The sequence below is a fragment of the Sceloporus undulatus genome, chromosome 3, assembly GCF_019175285.1.
Source record: "Sceloporus undulatus isolate JIND9_A2432 ecotype Alabama chromosome 3, SceUnd_v1.1, whole genome shotgun sequence".
Taxonomy (NCBI): Eukaryota; Metazoa; Chordata; class Lepidosauria; order Squamata; family Phrynosomatidae; genus Sceloporus; species Sceloporus undulatus.
In genome coordinates this window covers 189,742,153-189,765,669 of record NC_056524.1, presented here as the reverse complement: position 1 = coordinate 189,765,669, position 23,517 = coordinate 189,742,153, and the positions used below count along the sequence as shown (strand labels likewise).

The window sequence follows — 23,517 nt, the reverse complement described above, 5'->3', positions numbered from 1 at the left end:
ATACGCGGGGATAAGAGAGAGAGACCAATAGGAGGAGATTTAGCTAGCTAAGCAAGGTTGGTTAGGGAACCACTGACCATGTGGGAGCAATGGAATGGGGAGGCTTGGTGGAGCAGGTGAAACAGCTTTCAGAAGAAGCATGGAAGGGTAAAAGGGAAGGCAAAATTGTTGTTATGAAGGCTAGGAATATTCCTAGTACAGTGCGCCCGCGTCATACGCTGGAAGCCGTGCCGGAAAGCCCTCCCGCACCCCGGAAGAAGCAGTGGGGCGCGCGGCCATGGCACACACCATGAGAATGAGTCCCATTGTTTCTAATGGGGCTTGAGTTTATGCAGTTTTTCTATTATGGATCCCCCCTGTAAGGGAAGGGCCAACTGTATCAGTTCCCACTGCTAATATAGTAGATTTAGAGTGGTGCTTCCCAAACTTTGGTCCTTTTGGGCTTCAGCTCCCAAAAGCCCCAGCTAGCTTGGCCAACATTCAAGAATTATGGAAGCTGATGTCCAAAATATCTGGAATGTCAGAACCACTGATTTAGAGTGAGATTACACGAATGATTTAAAGTAGTCAGTTGGTAAATGTGTCCTCTCTTTGACTTTTCAAAATATGGTAAACCTTTTTTATTTTTGTTTTTATTTGCACAATATAGCAAAGGACAATCCGTGTGGTATATAAATAAGTCTGGCTATATTAGAAATACTGTGTTCCTCTTCATTCTTTTTCTGTAAAAGTGCTAACAGAAGTAGCAGCTGCCTGCTGCTAAATGTCAACAAAATACATTTTATTAAATATGTTGTTTTGACAGTTCCCTTGAATTTGCCCAAATGCAGTTCAGTTGTGTATTTATTAGCTTCCTTGCTTGTAAATCTTCTCATGTAGATGGATGTTCAGTGTTGTGAGGGGAAAACTGTTTTAATCAGTATTATAGTTTAATTATGAATTATTAGGAAGAAGCCTCTTAGCTTGATTGCTCTGAAGAATATCAAATTCTGACATCATGTAGCTTGGGAAAGGATTTCACTTCCACCCCCTTAAGGTGAAGCGAGAGAATAGAGAGGGGTGATTTGAGAAGGAAATGTTTCTCTTGTATATTAAAAAGACAGCTTCACTTCCACATTATGAACTAATTATGTGATCTTACCTTGGTATGGGTGTTTTGTGACAGCAGCTTTGCACATAATGATTATTTTCAATTTTAAAAAATGAATTAAATTTTTCTTCCTTATTCCATGTTAAACTCGTTGAAAACCAATTTCTGATGAGAAATAGGGGTTTTGCATTTATCAACTACATCTTTACATTTTCCTAGGAAATATAAATATGCTGTATTTTGAATGGTTGGATGTGTGTGTGCGCACATGCAAAGGGACATAAATAGAATTTACAAGAAGTAGGCTTTGTTACTTTACTATTTATTCCCATAAAATCTGTTGGGGCTGGCATTAACAGTGAAGACTGAGAATCTGCATTCGTCAACATGCTAATTTAACACATAGTATGCCTCAGTATTCTTTTGAGCCTAATGTAAATGGAATATTTATTCATGTGAATGAATTTTGCTGTGTATCTCAAAACATAAGGACTCCATTTGTTTTAAAAGACTAAAAATTGCAGTCGAATATGAATACTATTAATATGAAATGAATGACTGTACATAGCAACAACTGCACAAGGATTTGCAAAATCTCATTTTTGCCCTAGGTGCCATTTTAGAGCCAAAGTGACACTGTACACATTCTTGTCCAGTTGTTATGAAACATGCTGTCCTAGAAAACTTTGTGCATACAGTTGTACTGAATTTACCATTTTTGCATCTTTTCTTTCTTATGACAAAAAGATTAAAAACTTCATATATAACTGCCTGTTTCAGATTCCTTTCCTGGCCGAAGGTATCCGAATTCATGGTGATAAAGTAACAGAAGCACTAAGGCCATTTCATGAAAGGATGGAAGCCTGTTTTAAACAACTGAAAGAAAAAGTTGAAAAGCAGTATGGCGTGCGAACTCTTGTAAGTACATTTTAAAATCTTCTGTTTCTTTAAAAAGTTTCCATTTTGTAATGCATTATAACATTAACCTTTTTGCTTCAAAGTAAATGCTATACTGTTATAGGGGCAGAGGCAGAGTGTGTCCTAAAGGGGAAGCATCCTAATGAAGAATTATACATATTTACTACTACTACTATTACTATTACTAGTATTAACCCCCCTCATCCTCTTTCTCTTTTTCCTCTTCCTTCCACTTACATCCTGTCTTTTTCCCAGTATTGGGACTCAACTATAGACTAAATTAGATGGAGGCAACAGCAAAAATATCTAAATTGTATTTTTAATTTGCAGTTAAACAGTCCGTTGAATTAAAACGAGTTAAAAATCCATTAAAAAACAGAAGATAAAAATCAACAAAACAGAAAACTATTAAAATTCCATTGCAGTCAATTGCTAAATGCCTGTTGGAATGGAAAAGTTTTCATTTGTTGACTGAAGGATAGCAAAGGGGGAGCCATTCTAGCCTCTCTAGGAAGGAAGTTCCAAAGCCTTGAAGAAATCTCCAAGAAGGGATTTAAATCTTTGTGGCAATGTAAAATTTTGCTTGTTTCCTTCCCACATGCATGAATTAATTATGTAAGCCATTTTCTCCCTACTTTATGAGAACATAAGGATCTGTGCAGTTTTTAAGCATTGTTAGTTTGCTGAGATCTCATTGGGGAAAATTTGCTAGTGCAAAAATGCACACAGTATCATAGGATGTGTGGTTACAGTCCCTCCTCCTTTTTCACAGGGGATCCGTTCCGGACCCCCTCACGAAAACAGAGTTTCGCCTATATTCAGGCCACATTGGCTTGAATATAGGTGCAGGTGCGTGCCCCATTCATTCTCCCTCTTTTCGTTCCTCACACATAAGCGAGGGACATGAGTCTGAAGACCGCCAGAATGGAGGGAGGACTGTATTTGCAGAAAATTGTACTTGGTGAAAAATTAGCTGATCCCTGTGCAAAAATGTTTTTGACTTCTGGATTTTCTTTCTGCTGAAAATAATTGGCCCATCTTGGGCCTAAAATGGTTGAAAGCGGACCAAGAATGCAGCAAAATTGTCCCCAACAGCCCTTTCCTCTCGGGGGATTTGTGGGAGGCAAGGTTTTTATCAAGCTTCTCTTTGAATTCTCCTTGCTGAAGTATGGAGAGTTTGAAGTCAGCTGACGAGTTGATTCCATTGAAATGGAAATATCCCAAGGCATATTCTCATGGCCTGAAAGAAAGAAAAAAACAGTGTAAAGAATAATATCCCTGAAATTCTACTGTGACCAGATAACCCTAAAAAATATCAGGGTTTTTTTTAAAAAAAGTTTAGAGCCAGTGTACAGGATTTATGAAATCTTTTTCACCTATTTACTTTACAATCAAGGTAGTATGTTTAGTAGTATGCAATTTTTAGTTTCCTTTTCCTAATTGTAAGGGTAACCACTATTTCATACCTATAACAGGGTACCACATTATCAAGCCTTTAGTGCTGGCCTGTTCTCGTTATGGAAGAACAGCAGCAGGAACAGCCACATCAGCACCTGAAAAAAAAGCCAATAAGAGAGTTCAGTTTTCCATTTAAATACATTTCTAACGTGAACAGTCCTAGTCTTTCCTATATGAGCCTTCACTTTTTAAAATATTTAATCTTATAATTAACACACTTACATCTGTGCACAATTAATTATTTGACTCTGCAATATTTTTAGTCCCTGTATGAAAAAGCACTTTTAATATGTTGTTGTCTGTTTCTATACTCTCCCCTTTTCTCCCCCACCTATTTCTCTCCAGGTTTTTATCTCTTTCAAAATCTTACTTTTCTCTTACATGTTTTCTGCTGTTTTTGCATTGTCACTGCCATTGTCCATCTCTGATGTTCTGTTTCCTCTGTATACTTTGTTTTCCTTTTAGTAGCTCTTCAACTGTATGTCAAGGACATCTCTCTTCTGAGACCAATACATAGTGTACCGCAGTGTTTCTTCTTATCCCTTATTCAAAAGTAAGCATGGGAACCTATCAAGATCAGAGACCCCATGCCTGAAATTTTCAAAGATCAAAAAGCCCCAGTTGGAATGAAAAATGTTTTTTTTTTCCTACATAAATTCCAGGCAGGTGGCGACATCATCTGGACCATGGCCTGGGGCAACAGATCCAGTACTGCCTGCTAGCTATACCAGTGTCTTGATTTAGATAACATGTTATTTGTCTTTGAGTAAACCTTTCTGTTAAGTGTTAATGAACGGCTGGATATTTTACATACAATAGTGAGCCAAAAACCACGGGAATACTGTTGTGTAATTTATTCTATCTTTCATAGGTTACAGTGAAACAAATAGATATACTGTACACACTCAAAAATTGTCAAAATATATATTTAACTATAAATTTTGGGTGTACAAGCTCAGTATTGTTCTTTCTGCTTTGTCACAGTGACTTATGTTATGATTTGGTCCCACACAGAAGAGTAGATTTTTCTGTCTTTATTAACTAAATAAATCATATATAAACACTATACCAGGCAAAAATAATAGGACCGCTTGTCATTTGTGAGATATATGGTCTGCACAGTTCATGCAATTTGTATACAAATGAGCAATCATAATTTGCGTAAGCCTTCTAAACATATCCGATGTCTTCCCAAATACCTCTGCTTGTCAAAGAAAACAGTTGCAATAAATAAATAAATAAATAAATAAAGGCCTATGTTCCTCATAGTTTAAGTTCTGGAGAACTACAGTACTGGGGTAGTACCATGCTTGTTAGAATACAGGGTTTAAATTTTACTGTTGCATAATTCATAATGAGTAGAACAATTGGCAAGCTCAGAACACTTTGGGGAGGTTCTCTTGATGCTAGAAAACAGGCACTGGTACTCATCCATCTCAATAAGACTTTTGCACTAAACAGCGAGAGAGAGTTCACATATGATAGTTTGTCTCATATATTCACTTTCTGACATACACAGAGCCACTACTGGGTTTATGACCAGTCTGCATTTGTGAGAAGGCAGTGCCACATGAGAGGTGTATATGTTACTGTGATATTGTTATAATGTTGGCTGCAAAAAAAAAGCCCCTGTATCTTCAAGAAAATTTTGACCTCAACATTTCTGTCAGAACCATGAAAACATGGGTTCTGTCAGGGTTCTGAATATCTGATTAATGGGGAAAGAGGGGTTGGGATTCAAACAGTAAACTTATATGATTGCTTTTTATTGGGGCTGATAGGTAGACAGATAATTGCTGTGGCTTAGGGGATAGCAAATACCTAGTTGGCATGGAGAGGTTGGGATGGGTGCAGCTGGGCTAGCTTAGTTTTGAGAACGATAGGGATGGAATGTGTGTGAGGGGGATGCGTCAGTGTCTGTAGGAAAAGGGGCAGATGGTGGGATTGTCTGAGGCTAGAAGAGATAGTGTTGGTGAGAAAGTTTGCAAGGGGGTTGGTTTCTATGGGGGAATAGGCTGTGGGAATTGGGGGGTATATTAATTTTAGTGCCAACTGGGGTTGGGGTGGAGTTTGGATTTTGGGACTTTTAATATAGTGCTTGGATATTTTGGGGGGAGGGGTAGTTTCGGTTTAAACACTGACTGGTGAATTACTATGTGTATTCAATAAAGTTTCTTTGGTTTTCAACACCTGAACTGGTTGATGCACACCAGGTTTGAATTTGCTCAAGTCTGAAATTTGGCATGGTGCTTCCTTGCACAATTTGGTCTTGTGTATACAAGTACTCCTGTACCCTACCAAGACACTTTCATGGGAGACTGTAGGGGTGGATATGTAAATGTCCCTGCCACACACCAAACCCTTAGGCTCTGCTGAATAAAAAGGTAACCTCTGGGGGAAATTTGGTATTTTGTGTGATAAAAAAGCTAACATTTTTTGAACAAATTGTGAACCAGGGTATCTGAATTGTATGTCTATTTTTTGAAACCTCCCTCCCTTTTTTATTCCAACTTATTCCTATTTTTAAAACTTGCCAGTGTAATTAGTATAACAAATTAGCAAACCTAATTTACAGATAACATTGGTAACTTTTGTTTTGTATAATCTAATACAAAAAAAAAAAAAATAGAGAAAGAGAAACTCAGAATTCACCAATCTCAGCAGTCTACATTTTTATATCTACACTTCTCAGCATTCATTTTTGATGCACACTAAATAGGAACAGGTAACCGGTGTGGATTCTATGGGCTTCTCTGTTCTCTAGATCATGATCTGGAGCACAGAGTAATCAGTGTCATATTAAAGTTGATATATTACCCATGCTTGAATTATGGGAGAACAGGTGATGATGGTGAATACAATTGATAAAATCTGCAAGGACTACTCACCAAGCTTTAGCTAAATAATAGATCTCCATAATTTTGTAAAAACAGTAACAGGGTCACTTGTCACAAAAGACATTCTGTCTCCATATACATACAACATCTCCAAACAATGTCAAAATTGAATATAGCTTAAAATATGGATTTTCTGTTTCATACAGCTCAAAACATCTGGTAGATAAAATTACTTCAGGAATTGCCAAAAGACCATGCTTTCCCAAGATGATAATTTGCTTCCCATAAGAGAAAGAGAAGGACATACATTCTGCTTATATGCCACTTGTTTCATGAACACATATTAACATTGTCCCAGAATTGACTGGTTTGCTTATGCCTGGATTTTATCCTCTCACAGTTGCTCTGAGCAGTACCAAAGACCTGTCAGAATTTATGGTGTTTTATCATTTCTGTCTGTTTTGAGCACACCAGCATCTTGCTAGTTGATATGGTATACAATTCATCCAACAGCATGGGATTCCTATTTTTGTTGTATGAGTTCAATTATTTTGTGCAAATATCAGTTGTTATCAACTAACAGACCTTGCATAAATATTCAGAACTGTAAAATCTTCCATTGAAAACATTTAAATATTTGGGGTCCATCTTCTCTCTGAAACTAGACCTATGTCTCGCTTTACTAATATTTGTGTCACTGTGAAATTTTTGTATATCAGAACTATATTGATTATTTAAGGGATATCTTGTACTGTAACTGTTTGTCTTTAAGTTGTGGAGGGAACATAATTTTTGTGACCTCGATTACCATAACTATAATTCAAAATACTTTTTTGTAATTCAAAATACTTTCCCCCATAAAAACCTTAGGGAAAAATAGCAAAAGTTATTTTCAACAGTGGGCTCATTAAGTAATAACACATTGTATTCCCGTCTTCCATTGAGGTCTAGTAACAAAAGATTATTTGATCTTTTTATAGCCTTCAAGCGTTGATGATAGACGAGGCAGTCGGCCAAGGTCTATGATTAGATCATTCACAATGCCTTCATCTTCAAGGCCACTGTCTATTGCTTCAATATCTTCAGTATCATCTGACAGTACTTCTTCTAGACCTGGGTCTGATGGGTAGGTGTAGTTGATTACATATGGAGTATATCCTTTGAACTCTCTTGTTCGGCTTTTATTTAGATCAAACCTACCCTATAAAGGCTAGTATGCAAATATAGTTATACTGCTGTGGTAGATAAGATGTTTTGCATGGTCTTTTTGTCTGTCTTTTCCATATATTAAAATATGGAGACAGCTTAAAAATAAATCTTCTGTCTATATTATGAAATTAAATCCTTTAACCTGAGGACTCTTAGCTTATCAGAGTACTTATTTACTGGTACTTATTTACATATTGAAACTGAAGTTTCACTGAAGTGAAATGACTTGATAAATTTCATCCAGGTTTTTAAACTTTTTAGGACAATTTCTCACTACAGTTCTAAATATAACTGTTTACTACAGTGTGAATGTGTATATACACATTTGTGCATGTATTTTCAAAATGATTTAGAAAACAGGTGTTTCTGAAATGTGAACTATGGGATCATGTCAATCTCTGCACATTGCTGCTCCTCAGAACTGAGATATCAGGTACCTGAAAAATTGTAGTGATACACTACAGCAGAGGTATGAAGCCTAAAGAGTACTTTGTCAACAGTTGACAGCTCACATACCCCTCCTTTCTATCTTTGTTCCCCAATAACTACAGCAGTGTGCAAGCAGGAAAAGATAATTGACTATGTTGATGTGCCTACATCTTGTGGGAAAGTCAGCACCTACCTCAGTTGATCTTATAACCATCTTTTGCCATTGTTACTTGTCATATGCAGGAGCCCTGGTGGCACAGTGGTTAAATGCCTGTACTGCAGCCACTCACTCAAAACCATAAGGTTCCAAGTTCAACACTAGCCTGGGCTCAAGCTCGACTCAGGCTTACATCCTTCTGAGGTTGCTCAAATGAGTACCCAGCTTGATGAGGGCAATTAGCTTATAGTTGTAAACCACTTAGAGACTGCTTAGGTGGTATGAAGCGGTATATACATGAAGCTGCTACTGCTATTGCTATATGTATGCAATTGTTGGCGCTGTTCCATAATATGATACATTGTAAATTTAATGTTGTAATGAAATTAATTACCAGTGTAATGTCCAAACCAAGAGAAATAGGAGCACTAAGCTGACATAAGCCCTTGCTTGGAGTACCGAGTCTAGTCCTGGGCACCACAGTTTAAGAAGGATATTTGAAAGCTAGAAATGGTCAGCTAAAATGATAAAGGGTTTGAAAACTACAGTAAGTCCTGTTGAGGTAGTTCAGTATGTTTTTTCCTGGAGAAGAGATGATAGATGGTGATTTGATCTTTGAAATATCTTCCAACTTTGCACTTCTACAATTGTCCCATATTAGTGATTTTAGTAAATATTTTTCAGGTTTGTGCTTGAGCCCCTTCTTCCAAAGAAGATGCATTCTCGTTCGCAAGATAAGTTGGATAAGGATGACCCAGATAAAGACAAGAAAGAAAGAAAGAAAGAAAAAAGAAACAGCAAGCACCAAGAGATATTTGAAAAAGAATTTAAATCAACTGATATTTCTCTGCAGCAATCTGAAGCAGTAATACTTTCTGAAACGGTAATTATAACTGAGCCATACTGTATTTGATTTTAAATAATAGCTTTTACATCTTGAACATGTTTGATAGTGACAAATATGGTGATGTTCCTGACTCACATTGTTGTGGAACTGCACAAGGGGCTGAATTAAGCATCTTTACATGCATGTTTTCTGCTCTCCGTATGACATGTGGTGAGCACAGTCGACTACGTACCAATGTCACCACTTGATATTATTATTATTATTATTATTATTATTATTATTATTATTATTATTAACCTTTATTTATAAAGTGCTGTAAATTTACACAGCGCTGTACATACAATCTTTTTAATTAGATGGTTCCCTGCCCTCAGGCTTACAATCTAAAAAGACACGACACAAAAGGAGAAGGGAAAGGTGGTAGGGAAGGGGGATGAGGTCTAGCAGTTCCTTTCTACCTCCAAGGCCTGGACCAAGGCAGATGGACTGGAGGGAGGGCTTGGCTTCATAAAGGATGGTTATTCTTCTTCCAGGGAGGCCTGTTAGAGCTAGCCTGCCTCTCTAGTAGGATAATACATATAAAGTACATAGCAATACAGGAAATGGTTCAATAAAACAGGCACCAAAAGAACATCAAATAGCAAGTGACAATTATGCAATGCCTGGGAATGCTTCTCGGAACAGGATGGTCTTCAACTCCATTTTGAAACTAGTTAAAGAAGTGATGGCTCTTGCTCGCAGGGGAAGAATTTTCCAGGAGTGAGGGGCAGCAAGTGAAAAGGGGCGAATCTGAGACGGGGCAGAGGAAATCCTGGGCTGGGACAGCAGACCTTGACTACCAGAATGGAGGTTCTGAGCGGGAATGTCAGGAGAAATAAGGTCTGAAAAGTAAGGAGGGGCCAGCCCATGGAGTTCTTTAAACGTCGACAGCAGGAGCTTACGGAAAGGGAGGCGGTGCCAGTGAAGGGATGCCAACAAAGGAGAGATGTGGTCAGAGCGGTGGGCAGATGTGATAATGCAAGCAGCTGAATGCTGGACAGAAATTAAAGAACGGAGGTGAGAAAGAGGAAGCCCAGCCAGAAGGACATTACAGTAATCAAGTCGTGAGACCACTAGGGCATGGACCAAAATCCTGGCAGTAGAGGCGGAGAGATATGGTCGGATTTTGGCAATATTGTATAAAAAGATAGGACAGCTGTCTGTACCATCTTCTGTTATGTTGAAGAGAACCAGTCATTATAACATTATAAATTCCCCTCCCCCAAATATGTACTTAGAGGAGGAGCCATGCAATCTTTTAAAAATAAAAACTTAGTTATATATACCTTGTCACTTCCACATATTTGAGCTTTAATATTATTTCTGTTAAATTTCATTCTATATTGGGTTTAATAGTCATTAATGATTTTACAAACAGATAGGCCAAAACCCAAATGACTGTTGCAAAGACACTCAACAACTAATGATACTTCCTTTGTTGTACAAGATATATTCTATATATTGTTAACGAAGCTCATGGGGAACTTTGCTAAAATTTCCACAATTTAAGGATGCATCTGTAACCATTTGGCCAATATCCAAAGTACTAAGAGCATCATGATAGAGCTGGCAATTAAAACTGTGTATTCTAGGTCCAAATTCAGTGTTGCATCTGTTGAACCACACTGGCTCCATGGTTGCATTAAAGCAGATTCACTTATGTAAGTGCTTCACTTGATAATGCTTAGTTAACAGTAAGTCATGAAAAATTGTGTTTGTAGTCATTAATTAGTAACTAGTCACTTTTGTATTCATGTCATTGGAGCCAGCAGGTAATGAAGGCACATTTGAAATAATCCATTGAGTGTCCTTAATTGGGTCTTATTCTAAGGCCAGGCTTAGTCCTACACCATGCTCAAAGTAAGTTTGCAACATCAGTATTAGTGGCCACTTTCTGTCATACAGCCATGAACATAATTAAGTTAACATGTATATTTTAATGGTTGCCTTAAATGATCTAAAAAACAAGAACAGCAATGTTTTGTGCATTTTGAATTAGCATTTATGTATGAGAGTGGGCAAGACACAAGTTGCCTTCTCCTCAACTTGAGAATGATATAACTGCTTTCTTCTTAGAAACCCTTTAGAACCATTACCAACTACCAAAAAAAATATGGCTGTTGGTAGCTTTCTGTTTTACTGTCGGTCAAGGCATGGCTAGGCATGGTAGCCAAATGTGAGGCTCTCATACACATGCAGTTATATAAGTTACTTTTTCCAATAATGTCTACTAAACTACACTAATTCTGTAGAGCAGATACTTTATTTTGGAATGTTGACGTTTTGAATATGGCCAGGAAGTAAAACCTGTAGTTCCACTTGTTGTTATTGTTGTTGTATGCCTTTAAGTTGTTTCCAGTTTATGGAAAACTTTTCACTGGATTTTCTGGGGCTGAGAGTTTCCATGGCTGAGCGGAGAACTGAACCCTGATCACCAGAGTCATAGGACATTATCTCATTGAATTTAAAGCGACTTATCCCCAATGGGATACAGTTGGGTTTAATTTTAAAAGGAGGTTTATCGCACACAGCTGCAGCCAGATGAGTGCAACCTGTATGTAGCCTGGATCTCAGCTGTGCTTATCCTGTCAGGGATAAGTCACTTTAAATTCAATGTGATAAGCTCCATAGTCCCACATTCAAACCACTACGCCATGCGTAGCCCTCAACATTTATAGAAGAATTAATTTACTTTTCGATTGGGGTTTCTGATTTGAACCCAGTGCCCAATGTACTTGCTGGACACAGAACCAAACACCTAGTTGAGTCCCATTTGGGAGGAAACTGGGATTAAATTGAAATAACTAACTAAATATGCATAGCAAACAGACTTGTAGCCTAGCTACTTTAAGTAGCATCTTCTCCTATGTCAGCTCCTCACTCCCATTCCCTTAGGTCACCTGCTGAGGCCTTTTCTAAGTGACATCATTGTCAGATGTGGAGTAACTTTCAGAGATGTGAAGTCGAAGGCTTTCACAGCCAGCATCCATAGTTTTTTAGTGGAAGTACCCTCTGAAGATGGCAGTCACAGAAGCAGGCAAAACGTCAGGAATACATTCTCCCAGAACATGGCCACATAGCCTGAAAAGCCACAAAAAAATTTCACAGACTTTTTGGCTCTAATGCTCCAACTAAACACTGTATGCAAGAAGACTGGCTTGGTGTTCACACCACATTATTTTAGTTATCAGGCCTTGCTTGCCCAGGCATTTTCAGTTTCTGAAACATTTTGCCTGGTTTTTTAAAAAATATTTTGCTGAATTTAGGTTTTGAATTTTTAAAATTTGTAAAATATACTGGAATCTTTATAAATTATAGAATTATTTAAATGTTATTGAAAAAACAAACTCTGATTTCAAAATAGGCCATCTCTAATAGGGACAAAAAGTCTTGTGGTATTTTAAATACTGACACTTTTTTGGCATAAGTTTTTGAGGATTTCAGTTCTTCAGAATAGCCCACAGTCCATAAAAGCTCATTCAAAATAAAAATTGTTAACCAATAAATGGTGCTCCTTTGCATATGCAATACATAATTGTCCTGCAAATTAGTATTTATTGGTCTAACAAGGCTAGAGTTGTCAAGTTGTGAGTTACAGGTATGGTAAGCTGCTGGGACCTTGAACCTAATGGTGAAGGCAAGGAAAGAAATGGATAACATGAGATATCAACTCCTTAAGAAGAAAATGTAGCACGCAAAGGGGTGAAATTTTCATCTCCTCACATTTTGAAGGCTAGTTTCAAACTGGAAAAATGAGCTTCTCTTTCCTCCTTGTAACCTCTAACCTTTGTTTAAAATGAAGGACCATGAAACAGCCTTGGGCTATAATAGTTCTTCCTATGAGAAGAATATTCCATTTAAGAGCCAATTCCACATTTCATTATTTGCAATCTATTTGTCAAGTAATATAACATCCAGGTTAACTTTAAATGCTTAGAAGTTAAAAGGTGGCAGATTTATTCTGACATATAATGGAAAGAAAATGCTCCAAAAAGGTTAATTAATCAAACTGCTTTTTATAGGTCCTCACTAATATCTTCAGGAGCGTCAGTAATATAATACCAAGTAAGTTAGGGCTAAAGTATGACTTGCCTTAAATTGTTTTACAGTACTTGGGAGAAGAATGTTTCTTATAAATATGTTAAAATGAAAAGTGCTGTGCTACATTTCTCAGTATGTTACTGGTTTGGAGCAATGCCAATATATTTTAGGTACAAATTGCAGCCTACAACAAAATGTTGGGTGTGCAGTCTTTGCATATTTATTTGACTGTTTTTGCAAGGCTGTTGCACAATCTGCATATTCCCTTTCATATCAAAATAACAGCCACCCATGAATGTTTGCAGTGCAATTTAACATTCTAAGCAACAAAAAGTAAAATAATGTCTAGGATTTTTCCAGGCGGTCTGCAGTCAGGAATCTTATAATACTGCTCAGACTTTTTTGGAGGAAGCTGAGGTGAGTGAATGTTTGGGAGAAAGTGAGATCCCTCCCCCTATTTAACACTGCCCTGTTAAATAAGACCAGACAGCTCAGATCTGGAGCTGGTAAGATGCCTTCAACCTTTTTTTTCCTAGGACATCATGGAAAGAGAAAAGTTGCCCCTCCGCTTTCCACAGCTGAAGACCTGCTTTCCTAAGATATTTACTAAAAACATGAACAGACCCTTTTTCTGCCTTACTCCTGGCATGCATTTTACACACCTTGTAACTGCTATGCTAACATTTACAGTCTAACGCCTGGTTGGGAATCATGGGCCACATTCTACACTCTTGTGTATTTTTCACCGAGACCATTCCATGGACTAAAATTGGCTGGAGTAACAGATGAATGTAGCTTCAACACTGCCAATAGGGAAAGAGTAATCCACCATACCTATCAGAGTAGATTCGGAAGTGCAGGAAAAGCTGTGTCCTCCAAGAGAAAGGAATGAGCAGGGGCTCTGAAGGAACAGCTACTGCTTCATGCCTATCTGACACCAGATGACTAAACCTGCTCATTTAGGTACAAGATTTTTCTCCCCTGCATGAACAAGAAGAATGGCACTTCCAATCGTTCTCAGCAGAAATAGCACAAAACTTAATGCAATGTTTGCTTTTTTTTTAAAGGCAAAATAATAATTGAAAATACACAATAACCTTCAAAAATTTTCATTTTCACATGGAGAAGAAAATAAGTAAGGTTTTACATTCACATATGTTTGTTATCTATTATGGTATGTTAAACGTAGAGAAATGCAGCATGTGAGAAAATATGGCCCAGAAGGTCTTAGATATGGCTTCAAGTAGAATGAACCCATTTTGTGACGTCATGCAGGCGCCATAGATTCAAGATGTCAATAATAATCTGCCTGAGAGGTCTTGAGGTTTCAGAACTGTCATGGGATACTGTAGTATTTATATGATTTCTCCCTCCTTTGTTACATTGATCTAAGCACACGTATGGAGCCAGCAGGGAAACCAAATATATATCAATATATTAAATATATTAAAGGGAAACCATATATATATCAATACAAAGAGAACAAAAAACAGAAGTTTTACATCAAGACAAAATATTGAAGCAGCCTCTTATTATTAAATTTAATTCCAGCAGCAATCTCAGATATACCCAACTCATTACCCAAACCTGAAGTAGCATGAACATGAGCCAAAGAAAAAACCTCTTCCAAACTGAACCTGAAATGAAGCTTACTCCTCAAATATAATTGTTTGTTTCCTGAATCTTTCCCACAATACTAATGTAATGAATAACCATGATGAGATACGCTTTGTGGAGGGAAGAGAATATGGAGAGGGAGGCACCCGGGGGGGGGTGGCTCAAATTACTGGGCTTCCTAAGAGGTTGTCCACTCTACCTTTAAAAGAACCTAGGGCCTCACATAGCACAAACTGAAATCGCCAAAATAAGGGTTTTTTTTGGCTGCAAATGGAAATGGAAAATTTCATTGCTTGTCTTTTACTGCTTTTAATTTGTTTTGTTTTATTTATATGCCACTATTCCAAAGATCATAGCGGTGAACAGCAAGTAAGCTAATTAGCAAGTAAGCTAATTTGCCCCCAACAGTCTGGGTACTCATTTTAGCGACCTTGGAAGGATGCAAGCCTGAGTCAAGCTTGGGCCCTTTTGCTGGTCTTGAACTCGCAACCTTGTGGTTTCGAGTGAATGGCTGCAGTACAGGCATTTAACCACTGCTCCACCAGGGCTCCTAACTCTTCAAAGTGCCATGGTGGGTGGGAGTTGGCTAAATTTTTTTTTGTCTGATCAGACCGTCCCTTCGTAACTACTCATCTTCAAACAAGATGCAGACCTGTGGTTCATCTCTCAAGTATTAACCAGAGCTACTTTGCTTCCAATGTCTCACAGAATCTGTTGCCTTTAGGGTATTTAAACAAAGGCCTTGAATAGCCTCTTCATAATTCTGACTCCTATGAATGTTTCTCTTGCTAACAGTGACACTAACCGCTTCTTCAACAAGTAACTTATCTTAAGTTGTTGGAAGTCCAAAATACACTGCAGAAGTAATCCAGTTTGAGACCGCTTTAACTGTCCTGGCTCAGTGCTGGAGAATCGTAGGAATTGTAGTTTATTGTGGCACCAGAGCTCTCAGACAGAGAAGGCTAAATGTCTCACAAAACTACATTCCTCAGAATTCCTTAGCATTAACCAGGGCAGTTAAAGCTGTTTCAAAGTGGATTATTTCTGCAGTGTGTTTTCAACCAAAGTCTCAAATGTATATATTTCAAAGATAACTAATAGTATCCTGATTCTAGTAGTTACTTTATACTCTGCACTCCTAGCACTGTGTACTTCTTTACATTTTCTAATCAAACACAGCTTATCAATGATGTTTTTTTAAAGCTAGATACTAGTGTAATTCTTCTATTTGGACTTTTCCTAGAAGCATTGACTACAAGGTTAGATTAATCCAGGTAGCTTTGAATTTTGCTCTGTTTTTCTCTAGCCTCAATTTCTCTGAAAATGACACAAAAGACAGAACAGCAGTCAACAGCTTTACGACTGATCAAGGGAAAGGAGAAAACAAAAACATTTTTTTTTCCATCTATCTATTCCTTTCCCCTGTCCCCTTGCAAGGAAGGTAATATTACTGTTCTTCAACAAGCTGTAAATCTGTCACTTGCACAGATACACTTAATTTTGTTTAGGAATCCATTTCTACCATTGGACTATAAAGTCTGCAACAAGATTCAAATTTGTTGCTTATACAGCATAGCAATGTTTTAAACACAATTGTTTAGGGATCAGTTTATAACACTGGAACACAAGTTTAGGTAATTTTGTGCATACAATTCACATCTTATTGTAAAGAATGGCAAAATTCTGACATTCAGCTTTGTAGATTGAACATTCTATCTGTACATTCACAAAATTGTGAATTAAGTGCTTATCCTTAGATTGGAAAAAGATCAAGATATCAAAAATGTATCTTGTGTCATAAAAACATAGTAGTGGATTCAACACAAATCAGTGCAGGCAAGTCTAGAGTCCTAAGTACATGAAAGGTAAAATGTACTGAAATGAATATATGATTTTATAGAAGTCCATTCTAATGATTATCTCTTCAAAGTGGCTTAACTTTCTATGGCATAACACATTAACAAATATGAAAGCTTCTACTAAGTACATTTTCACTGTGCCTGGATCCTTACTTGATGCCAATTACCTCTGAGGAGTTTTGTGGTTCATTTGGCACAGGAAAATATTTCAATATCTGTAAGTATAAGGAAGGTCCACAAACTTTAACATCAGTATTTTAAGAACTAATATAAATATAGGTGCTTTGTGATAGAAATCTTATTCCACTGGTTCTGTACGGTTCGATCAAACATTTATTGTGGTTTAGTGGCCCAAATGAGAAGATGGTAAATAAAATGTTTGTAGCAGAGAAGGCAAGAGGTCTTATGAAAGCAATCAAGAGTATATATTCGAATTCTTATTTAGAGTACAACAGAATGTAGCAATGGTAGGAAAAGCCATACGTTGTTTTTTTACAGAAAACTAAGAAGTGGTTCCAAAAGTGTATTTAGGAGAAATACTTTATGAGAGGACAAGCCAAGGATATCTCTTTGAGCAATACTGCATTGAAACAAAAACCTTTTTCTTATCGCTGTGATGTTATATTGTACATTGAGGAATGTATTTATTAGAAGGTCAACAGCTCACTAAGAAATATGTTTTTCCCTTTTATCCAGCTGATACTGTAAGAACAAGTTAAATGTCCTTGTCTATGTGGTGGATGCATTCAAGATATATTCCAAGTTTTTCTGACTTACTTTTCCCCCCAACCCAATGCAGATCAGTCCACTGAGACCTCAAAGACCAAAAAGCCAAGTTATTAATACAATGGGAAGTGAAAAACGTTTTTCTGTTTCCCCGTCACCACCTTCTCAAAGCATCCCTCCTCCAGTCACTCCAAGGACCAAGCTGTCATTCAGTTTACAGTCCAGTAAGTGTCTTTCAAAAACAGTATTTCTGATACACTTTGTCCAACTCAGTTATAGCTGGAGCTTGACGTGTCTGAAATGCAGTATGACCAATTGAGTAATTAAACTGACAGAAGAGTTTGGGGAATATGTTCATCATGGTTTATTTCATCAGTTGACCTTTGCTTAAATAAAGATTTATGCAACCTGTTCCTCAAAACAACAACTCTGCTAATTTTACCATTTATTTGTTTTTAATAAAATACAGTTTAAAAAAAAATTGGCTGGCGCTCAGTATTGCCGTTAGGAATTTGTAACCTAGAGTTGTGAATCCATAATTGATTTCTATTCACAAAGTCTATGTATTCACTACGATTGCATGATTGCTATGATTGTAAAAGTACTGTGCATCAGATGCTGGAAGCAATGGAAGTCTGTTCTATCGACTGGAATGCAGCAGACTGATGTTTCCATCCCCTCCCAGTGATCTCCAGTGTGAGGAATGTTTTGGAGAAGGGATTATGCTTCTGGTTGTCGCACTTGTGATCACTGGTGGGAGGTGAACAGACCTCCATCACTGGCAGTGGCTGATGCTTGATAAAGCAGAATTGCTGGGGGTAGGCCAGGCGATGTTACGTAGTTAATTGTGGTGCGCTACTGACGGCGCAAAAGTGCTGTGCTCGGGTTACTGGACCGCGCAGCAACCACACAATCCCTAACCCTAGCACATACTGGCAGCGGCAAAATGGCGGCCGTAATTGGACATAATTGGTGTGGCAGAAAAAGAACCCACTTTTTGCGGGTTCTTTTTCCTCCTCAGGAAAGCTGCGTGGTTTGGCGGCTGCGGCTTCCCTGCAGAGGAAAAAATGCTGCTGCCGCTCCACACCTTCAAGTAGATATGTACCAGGCCTAAGTAGCCAATCTAGGATCTTAGCCATTATTTTAAACTTTCCTTCATCGTTAGGGGGGAAGATGTACAAATATAATGAAATAATATATTTTAATGCAATAAAATATAGTAAAATATGCAATACAAACAGGAAAAATAGATGGTTATAATCAGAACAAATGAACAAAGGAGGCAACCAAGGAAAACATTCCAGTGTCAAGGTACCACCAAAAAAAAAAAAGGCTCTCCCCTTTCTTAACAAGTAAAATATCAAAGATGCAGTGCGCCCTTGGTATCCACTGAAGTTTGCTCCAGGGTCCCCGTGGATATTAAAATACGAGGATGCACAAGTTCTGTTATATACAATGGTGTAGTAAAATGGTTCCTTTATATAAAATGAAAAGATCAAGGTTTCCTTTGGGGAAATTTAAAATATATATATTTTCAAGCCATGGATGGTTGACTCTGTAGATGCAGAATCTGTGGATCAGAGGGTCATCTGTACATTAATTGGGTAGTCACTGGAGGTCCTTCACAATCAGTGTAATAGAGTTCTGTCTGGCTGGGCCAGTTAGTTCTGGTCACTGTATCCTGCCCTAGGTAAATTTGCCAGATTGTCTCCAAGAGCAACCCGACAGACTGTGCATTGCAGTAATCCAATTGGGAATATACATTGCAAATATATCTTGCACACATTTTCAGATTAACACTCCATCTTTTTATTTAAAATATTCATTTTGCCACATCATAAAGATATCAGATCAAAAGCTTTTAAATAAACACTTTTATTTCCATTCTGCTTTATGCGTAAAACCAAAAATGTCTTTGGTCTGGTACATACTGGCCCTTTAAGACACCCTTGTCATGTCCTAGGGTTGCCTCAGGGCGGCGCTTCCACACGCCCTTCAACCCTAGCATGTGGTGCACTCGTCATGCCGCCACTGCGGCGTAGAACCCACTCTTTATGGGTTCTTTTTCTGCTGGCGGAAGCTTACCTCCTGCAGAAAAACCTCCACCGCCAGCCCGGACCTTCAAAGAAGTATGTACCGGGCCTTTAATTTGTGCTGTGATCTTCATTTTAAAAGTGATCTGAGTTTTGTCATTCAGAAATCCATGGACATTCTTTTAAAGGTGTTCTTCATGAAACTGTAAATAATAAATAATAAACCCTTAGTAAATACTTATGATAAATAAATAGTATTTAATAAAAAAAACTTGTAATAAATAAATAGTAAATCCTAAATAGATACTTCTTCTCACTGCATTTATCAATAAGTCACACAATTCACCAATATTTTTATTAGCTCTTAATTATGCTCATTTGAACTGTGTATCCCCAATCCTATACTTCTGCCTTTGGTTTTTGTGACCTAAATGTAGAATTTTGCATTTGTCTCTCTTGAAGTTCATTTTATTAATTTCTTCCCAATTTTATAGTTTAGCTAGGTCCTTTTGGATTCTGTTCCTAGTTTCCAATGTTTCTGTCCCAGTTTTGTTATCAAAGTAACTGATAAAAATGTTTTTATCAAAGTAACTGATAAAAATGTTGAAGAGTAATGGCCCTATAACAAAACCTTGAGGCACTCCACTTGAGATCTCCTCCTTCCAGTTTGAAGTGCAGCCATTGATGACTCTCTGAGCATGGTTTTCCAATCAGTTGTGGATCAATCTGACAGTATTCCCATCTAAATATTATGGGTGACCTTACCAAATGCTTTGCTGAAATCCAGATAAATGACATCCACAGAATTTCTACTATCTACCCAACTAGTTACCAGAGTGAAAATGATTAGTTTGGTAGGATTTGTTCTTGACAAACCCATGTTGGCTCCTATTGATCATTGCATTGTAATCAGGATACTTGCAGAAAGACATCTGGATATTCTAATATTTTTCCTGGTATTGAGGTCAGGCTGACAGGTTTGTAGTTTCTCTTTTTTGCAGAGAGAGACAATGTTTGCCCTTCTCCAGTCTTCTGGCTCCTCACCTTTTCTCAGAAATGATAGCAAGATGTTCAGAAAGTACATCAGCAAGTCCCTTCAACAGTCTGGAATGCAGTTTCTCTGACCCTACAAACCTAAACTCATTTAGGTTAGCTAGGTGATTCCTGACTTACTCCCTATCGATCTTGATTTGCAGTTTTTTTTCCAAATGTTTTAAAGCAAGTTAATAATTGGTATGTATTATCTCTAAAAGAAGTAATATTTCACTGGCTATTAACTTCAGAAAATCTGCTAGGGGACAACATCATCAGTAAGCTCTATTGGCAAATTTAGAGAGGCCATACCTTAATGTGGCTTAGATCTGCAGTTAATTTACCTGAATGTTTTTGATTGACATAAAATGATGTTTTTTACTTCCCTGGTAAACATTTTGGTTTGAAGCCTACATTGATTGTTATGTGAATGGTTTGCTTCTTTGAGGAAAAATTAAGGTTCTGTAGCATGAGTGTTCCTTCTACAACCTCATTAAATCAAGTTTGCTGCACAGAGTCAAAGGAGAGAGCTGGGCCCAACCTCTAGACTGTTTTAGCCATGCAGAAAGGGCAACAGACACACCAGCCATATTGTGTTACAAATACTTGTCAGTATTTCATACCTTCTGTGACGTAATGTTTCAAATAGTTATACAGTGTTCCCAAATGAAACAAAATCATCATTGATTGTCACATATATTGAGGTATAAGCTTCATTTTCAATTAATGGGGGGAGGCTGTTTGGTTTGGTAACTATTTCTAGCTATTCAGACAACTAATGACTTCTCATTTAATGAAATTACGGTAATTTCCTACCATTTCACTAAAGATATGCAGTTAATTATAGGCTTCATTTTTTGCATTTAATTCCTGGAAGACTTTGTGTCTAGAAAAGGAAATGAAGGTTTGTTCTGTTAGGATCTGTAGGTGGGTTGGACAGAGAGATAAAAATGTATTGATGGTTGTCCATATATTAGAAAAAACAGACTTTTAACATTGTTGGATTTTTATTTCTGTCTAAGTAGCAATGGCTAAATATCTACAGCAGATGGTTACGAATGAACTGCAAACATTAAGTAGACATAGCTCAAGAAGCAACTTTGTGCCACAATTTTTCTTTAAAATCAAGAATATTTAGGTAGGATGGGCAGAGAGAGAGAGAGAGGAAGGAAGGAAGAAAGAAAGAAAGAAAGAAAGAAAGAAATGTACTGTTGGTCATCCATACATCAGGTGCTGACAGGTGACCATTGATCTGAGTCTCTGCAAGGCAGCATCTTATGTTCCTGAGATTTCTCCCACTTATACTGAGTACCTAAGCTGTTAGAAGACAAAGAGCTAGGTGTCTCTTTCCTCACTTGTGATTGTTCCTTAGGAGTACCTACAGTCCAGGTTATTAAGATTACAGAAAAGTTAAAAAAAAATAAATGTGTTGAAAATATCCCTCTTATTATTATTGTTTACATTAATCTTGAATGTTTGCATATGCCAGCCTTTCACCTTTGCTGTGTATCCCCACCTCAAGTTTGAATGGTGCTTCTCCTGTCAGTGAGTATGGTGAGTTGGTGATTTCTATATTAGTGGGACAATGAATCTGCTCTGGGCTTTAATCTGAACTTTAAGCTATTCAAGGTATTAAATCTATTTGGGGATATGATTTAATGCCTTAGATAGCTCTGCTAAAGTTGAGTCTAAAACATAGTGTGGCTTCACCATCCCACTGATATGAATGCTAACAGCTGCCAGGGAAGTATAGGGCTATTGTGTGTATGTGTTTTCGAGTCACCTGTTGATTTATGGTAACTGTGAATTTTATCCAGTTTTCTCAAGGAATACTCAAGGGTGGTTTTGCCAGTTCCTTCCTCTAAAATACAGCCTACAGCACCTGGTAGTTGTTGATCATCTCCCATTCAAGTACTAACTAGGGCTGGCCTTGCTTAGCTTCCGAGATCTGTTACACACTTCCTAATCAAGGGCATTCATGGCACCTTCTGAAATATTGTTGTTTCAAATACTGTACTGGTTTATTTTCAGATCTGGAACTAAATGGCATGACAAGTTTGGAAATGACAGACATTCCTCCTCCGCTGCCTCTGAAAGGCAGCATGGCAGATTATGGAAATCTCACAGAGACACATGAATCTATCAGCCCTGCCACATCCCCACCTGTACCTCAAAGAGTAAGTATTATAGTTAAAAGTGTGTTTAATCTGAAGAAGTCTACATAATGTATAGGCCCCTGGTTAATGATTATGAAAGGTCCATATCAAGAAGTGGAAGCAGACAAAACGACAATTCCTTCTGCAAAGTCCAGTAACTACAGTTCTGAGCTAGGTTGGTATTCTTCAATACTGTACGTTTTGTCTTATATTTCTACAGAAGAGTGCTTTTCTGTGGATCAGAAGAAACACAGAGACTCATTTTAAGTGACTTTGTATGTGAACACAGATTAATTGGGTATTGAAACCAATACATGAAGCAAAGTATTGTATGGCAGACTGAGAGCGGCTGTTAAAAAGACAGAGGAGAGTCCCAGCACAACTTAGATTTTATGTTTTTCCAATTTTATTTCAAGGGAGGAAATAAAATATATTTCAGACAAGTTTAATGTATGATGTTTGTTACCAGCATTCACTCACCAGTTTCCTAAAGGCAAGCAGTTTTGCTATTCTATGTAATGGTGATTGAAATATTTGAGCAAAAATGCTGCTGCTATAACTTAAAATTCTTAAAGATATGTTTCTGTCATTATACTAAGATATTCCCACACATCTTGAACATTTCTAGTTTTTTTTAAACAAGCAAACAAAGTTTAATAAGATCTGACTGGTAGATCTAAAAGTGATTGCACTGCAAAATTAAGAAAAATCTGTTTTAGGAGTACTCAAGAAGATAATTTGTTTGTAAAATAGAAAGCTAGGTAGTTTTCTTCAGGACCAAGGTTTTTGTCTTGTGCATCCACTAAACAGTTTTTGTTTGGACAGAAAGGAATTCATTCTAAGTGACTTGTATGTTAAATAGATGGATCAGATAGCGAAACCTATACATAAAGCAAAGTATTGTAAAAGCAAGCTTAGAGAGGCTGTTAAAAAGACAAAGGAGAGTTTCAACAGCAACAACAATTTTGACCTAAGAAAACAAGCTGTAGCAGGACTTGAATGGTAGATCATAAAATAGCTGTATTATAAAATTATTAGGTTTTTATTGTGGAAGCATTCAGGGGGGAAA

General features: G+C 37.4%; 1 protein-coding gene across 4 annotated transcripts in view; it reads left to right on the top strand.

The window, feature by feature from the left end:
* DOCK1 (dedicator of cytokinesis 1) overlaps positions 1-23,517 on the top strand; it is a 511,572-nt gene that overhangs the window by 478,075 nt on the left and 9,980 nt on the right. For all 4 annotated transcript variants that reach the window (XM_042460991.1, XM_042460990.1, XM_042460988.1 and 1 more), the window contains 5 exons: positions 1,871-2,008; positions 7,284-7,429; positions 8,783-8,981; positions 17,301-17,451; positions 22,324-22,469. In XM_042460991.1, the coding sequence (XP_042316925.1) occupies positions 1,871-2,008; positions 7,284-7,429; positions 8,783-8,981; positions 17,301-17,451; positions 22,324-22,469 (780 nt within the window). The remainder of the gene's footprint in view (positions 1-1,870; positions 2,009-7,283; positions 7,430-8,782; positions 8,982-17,300; positions 17,452-22,323; positions 22,470-23,517) is intronic.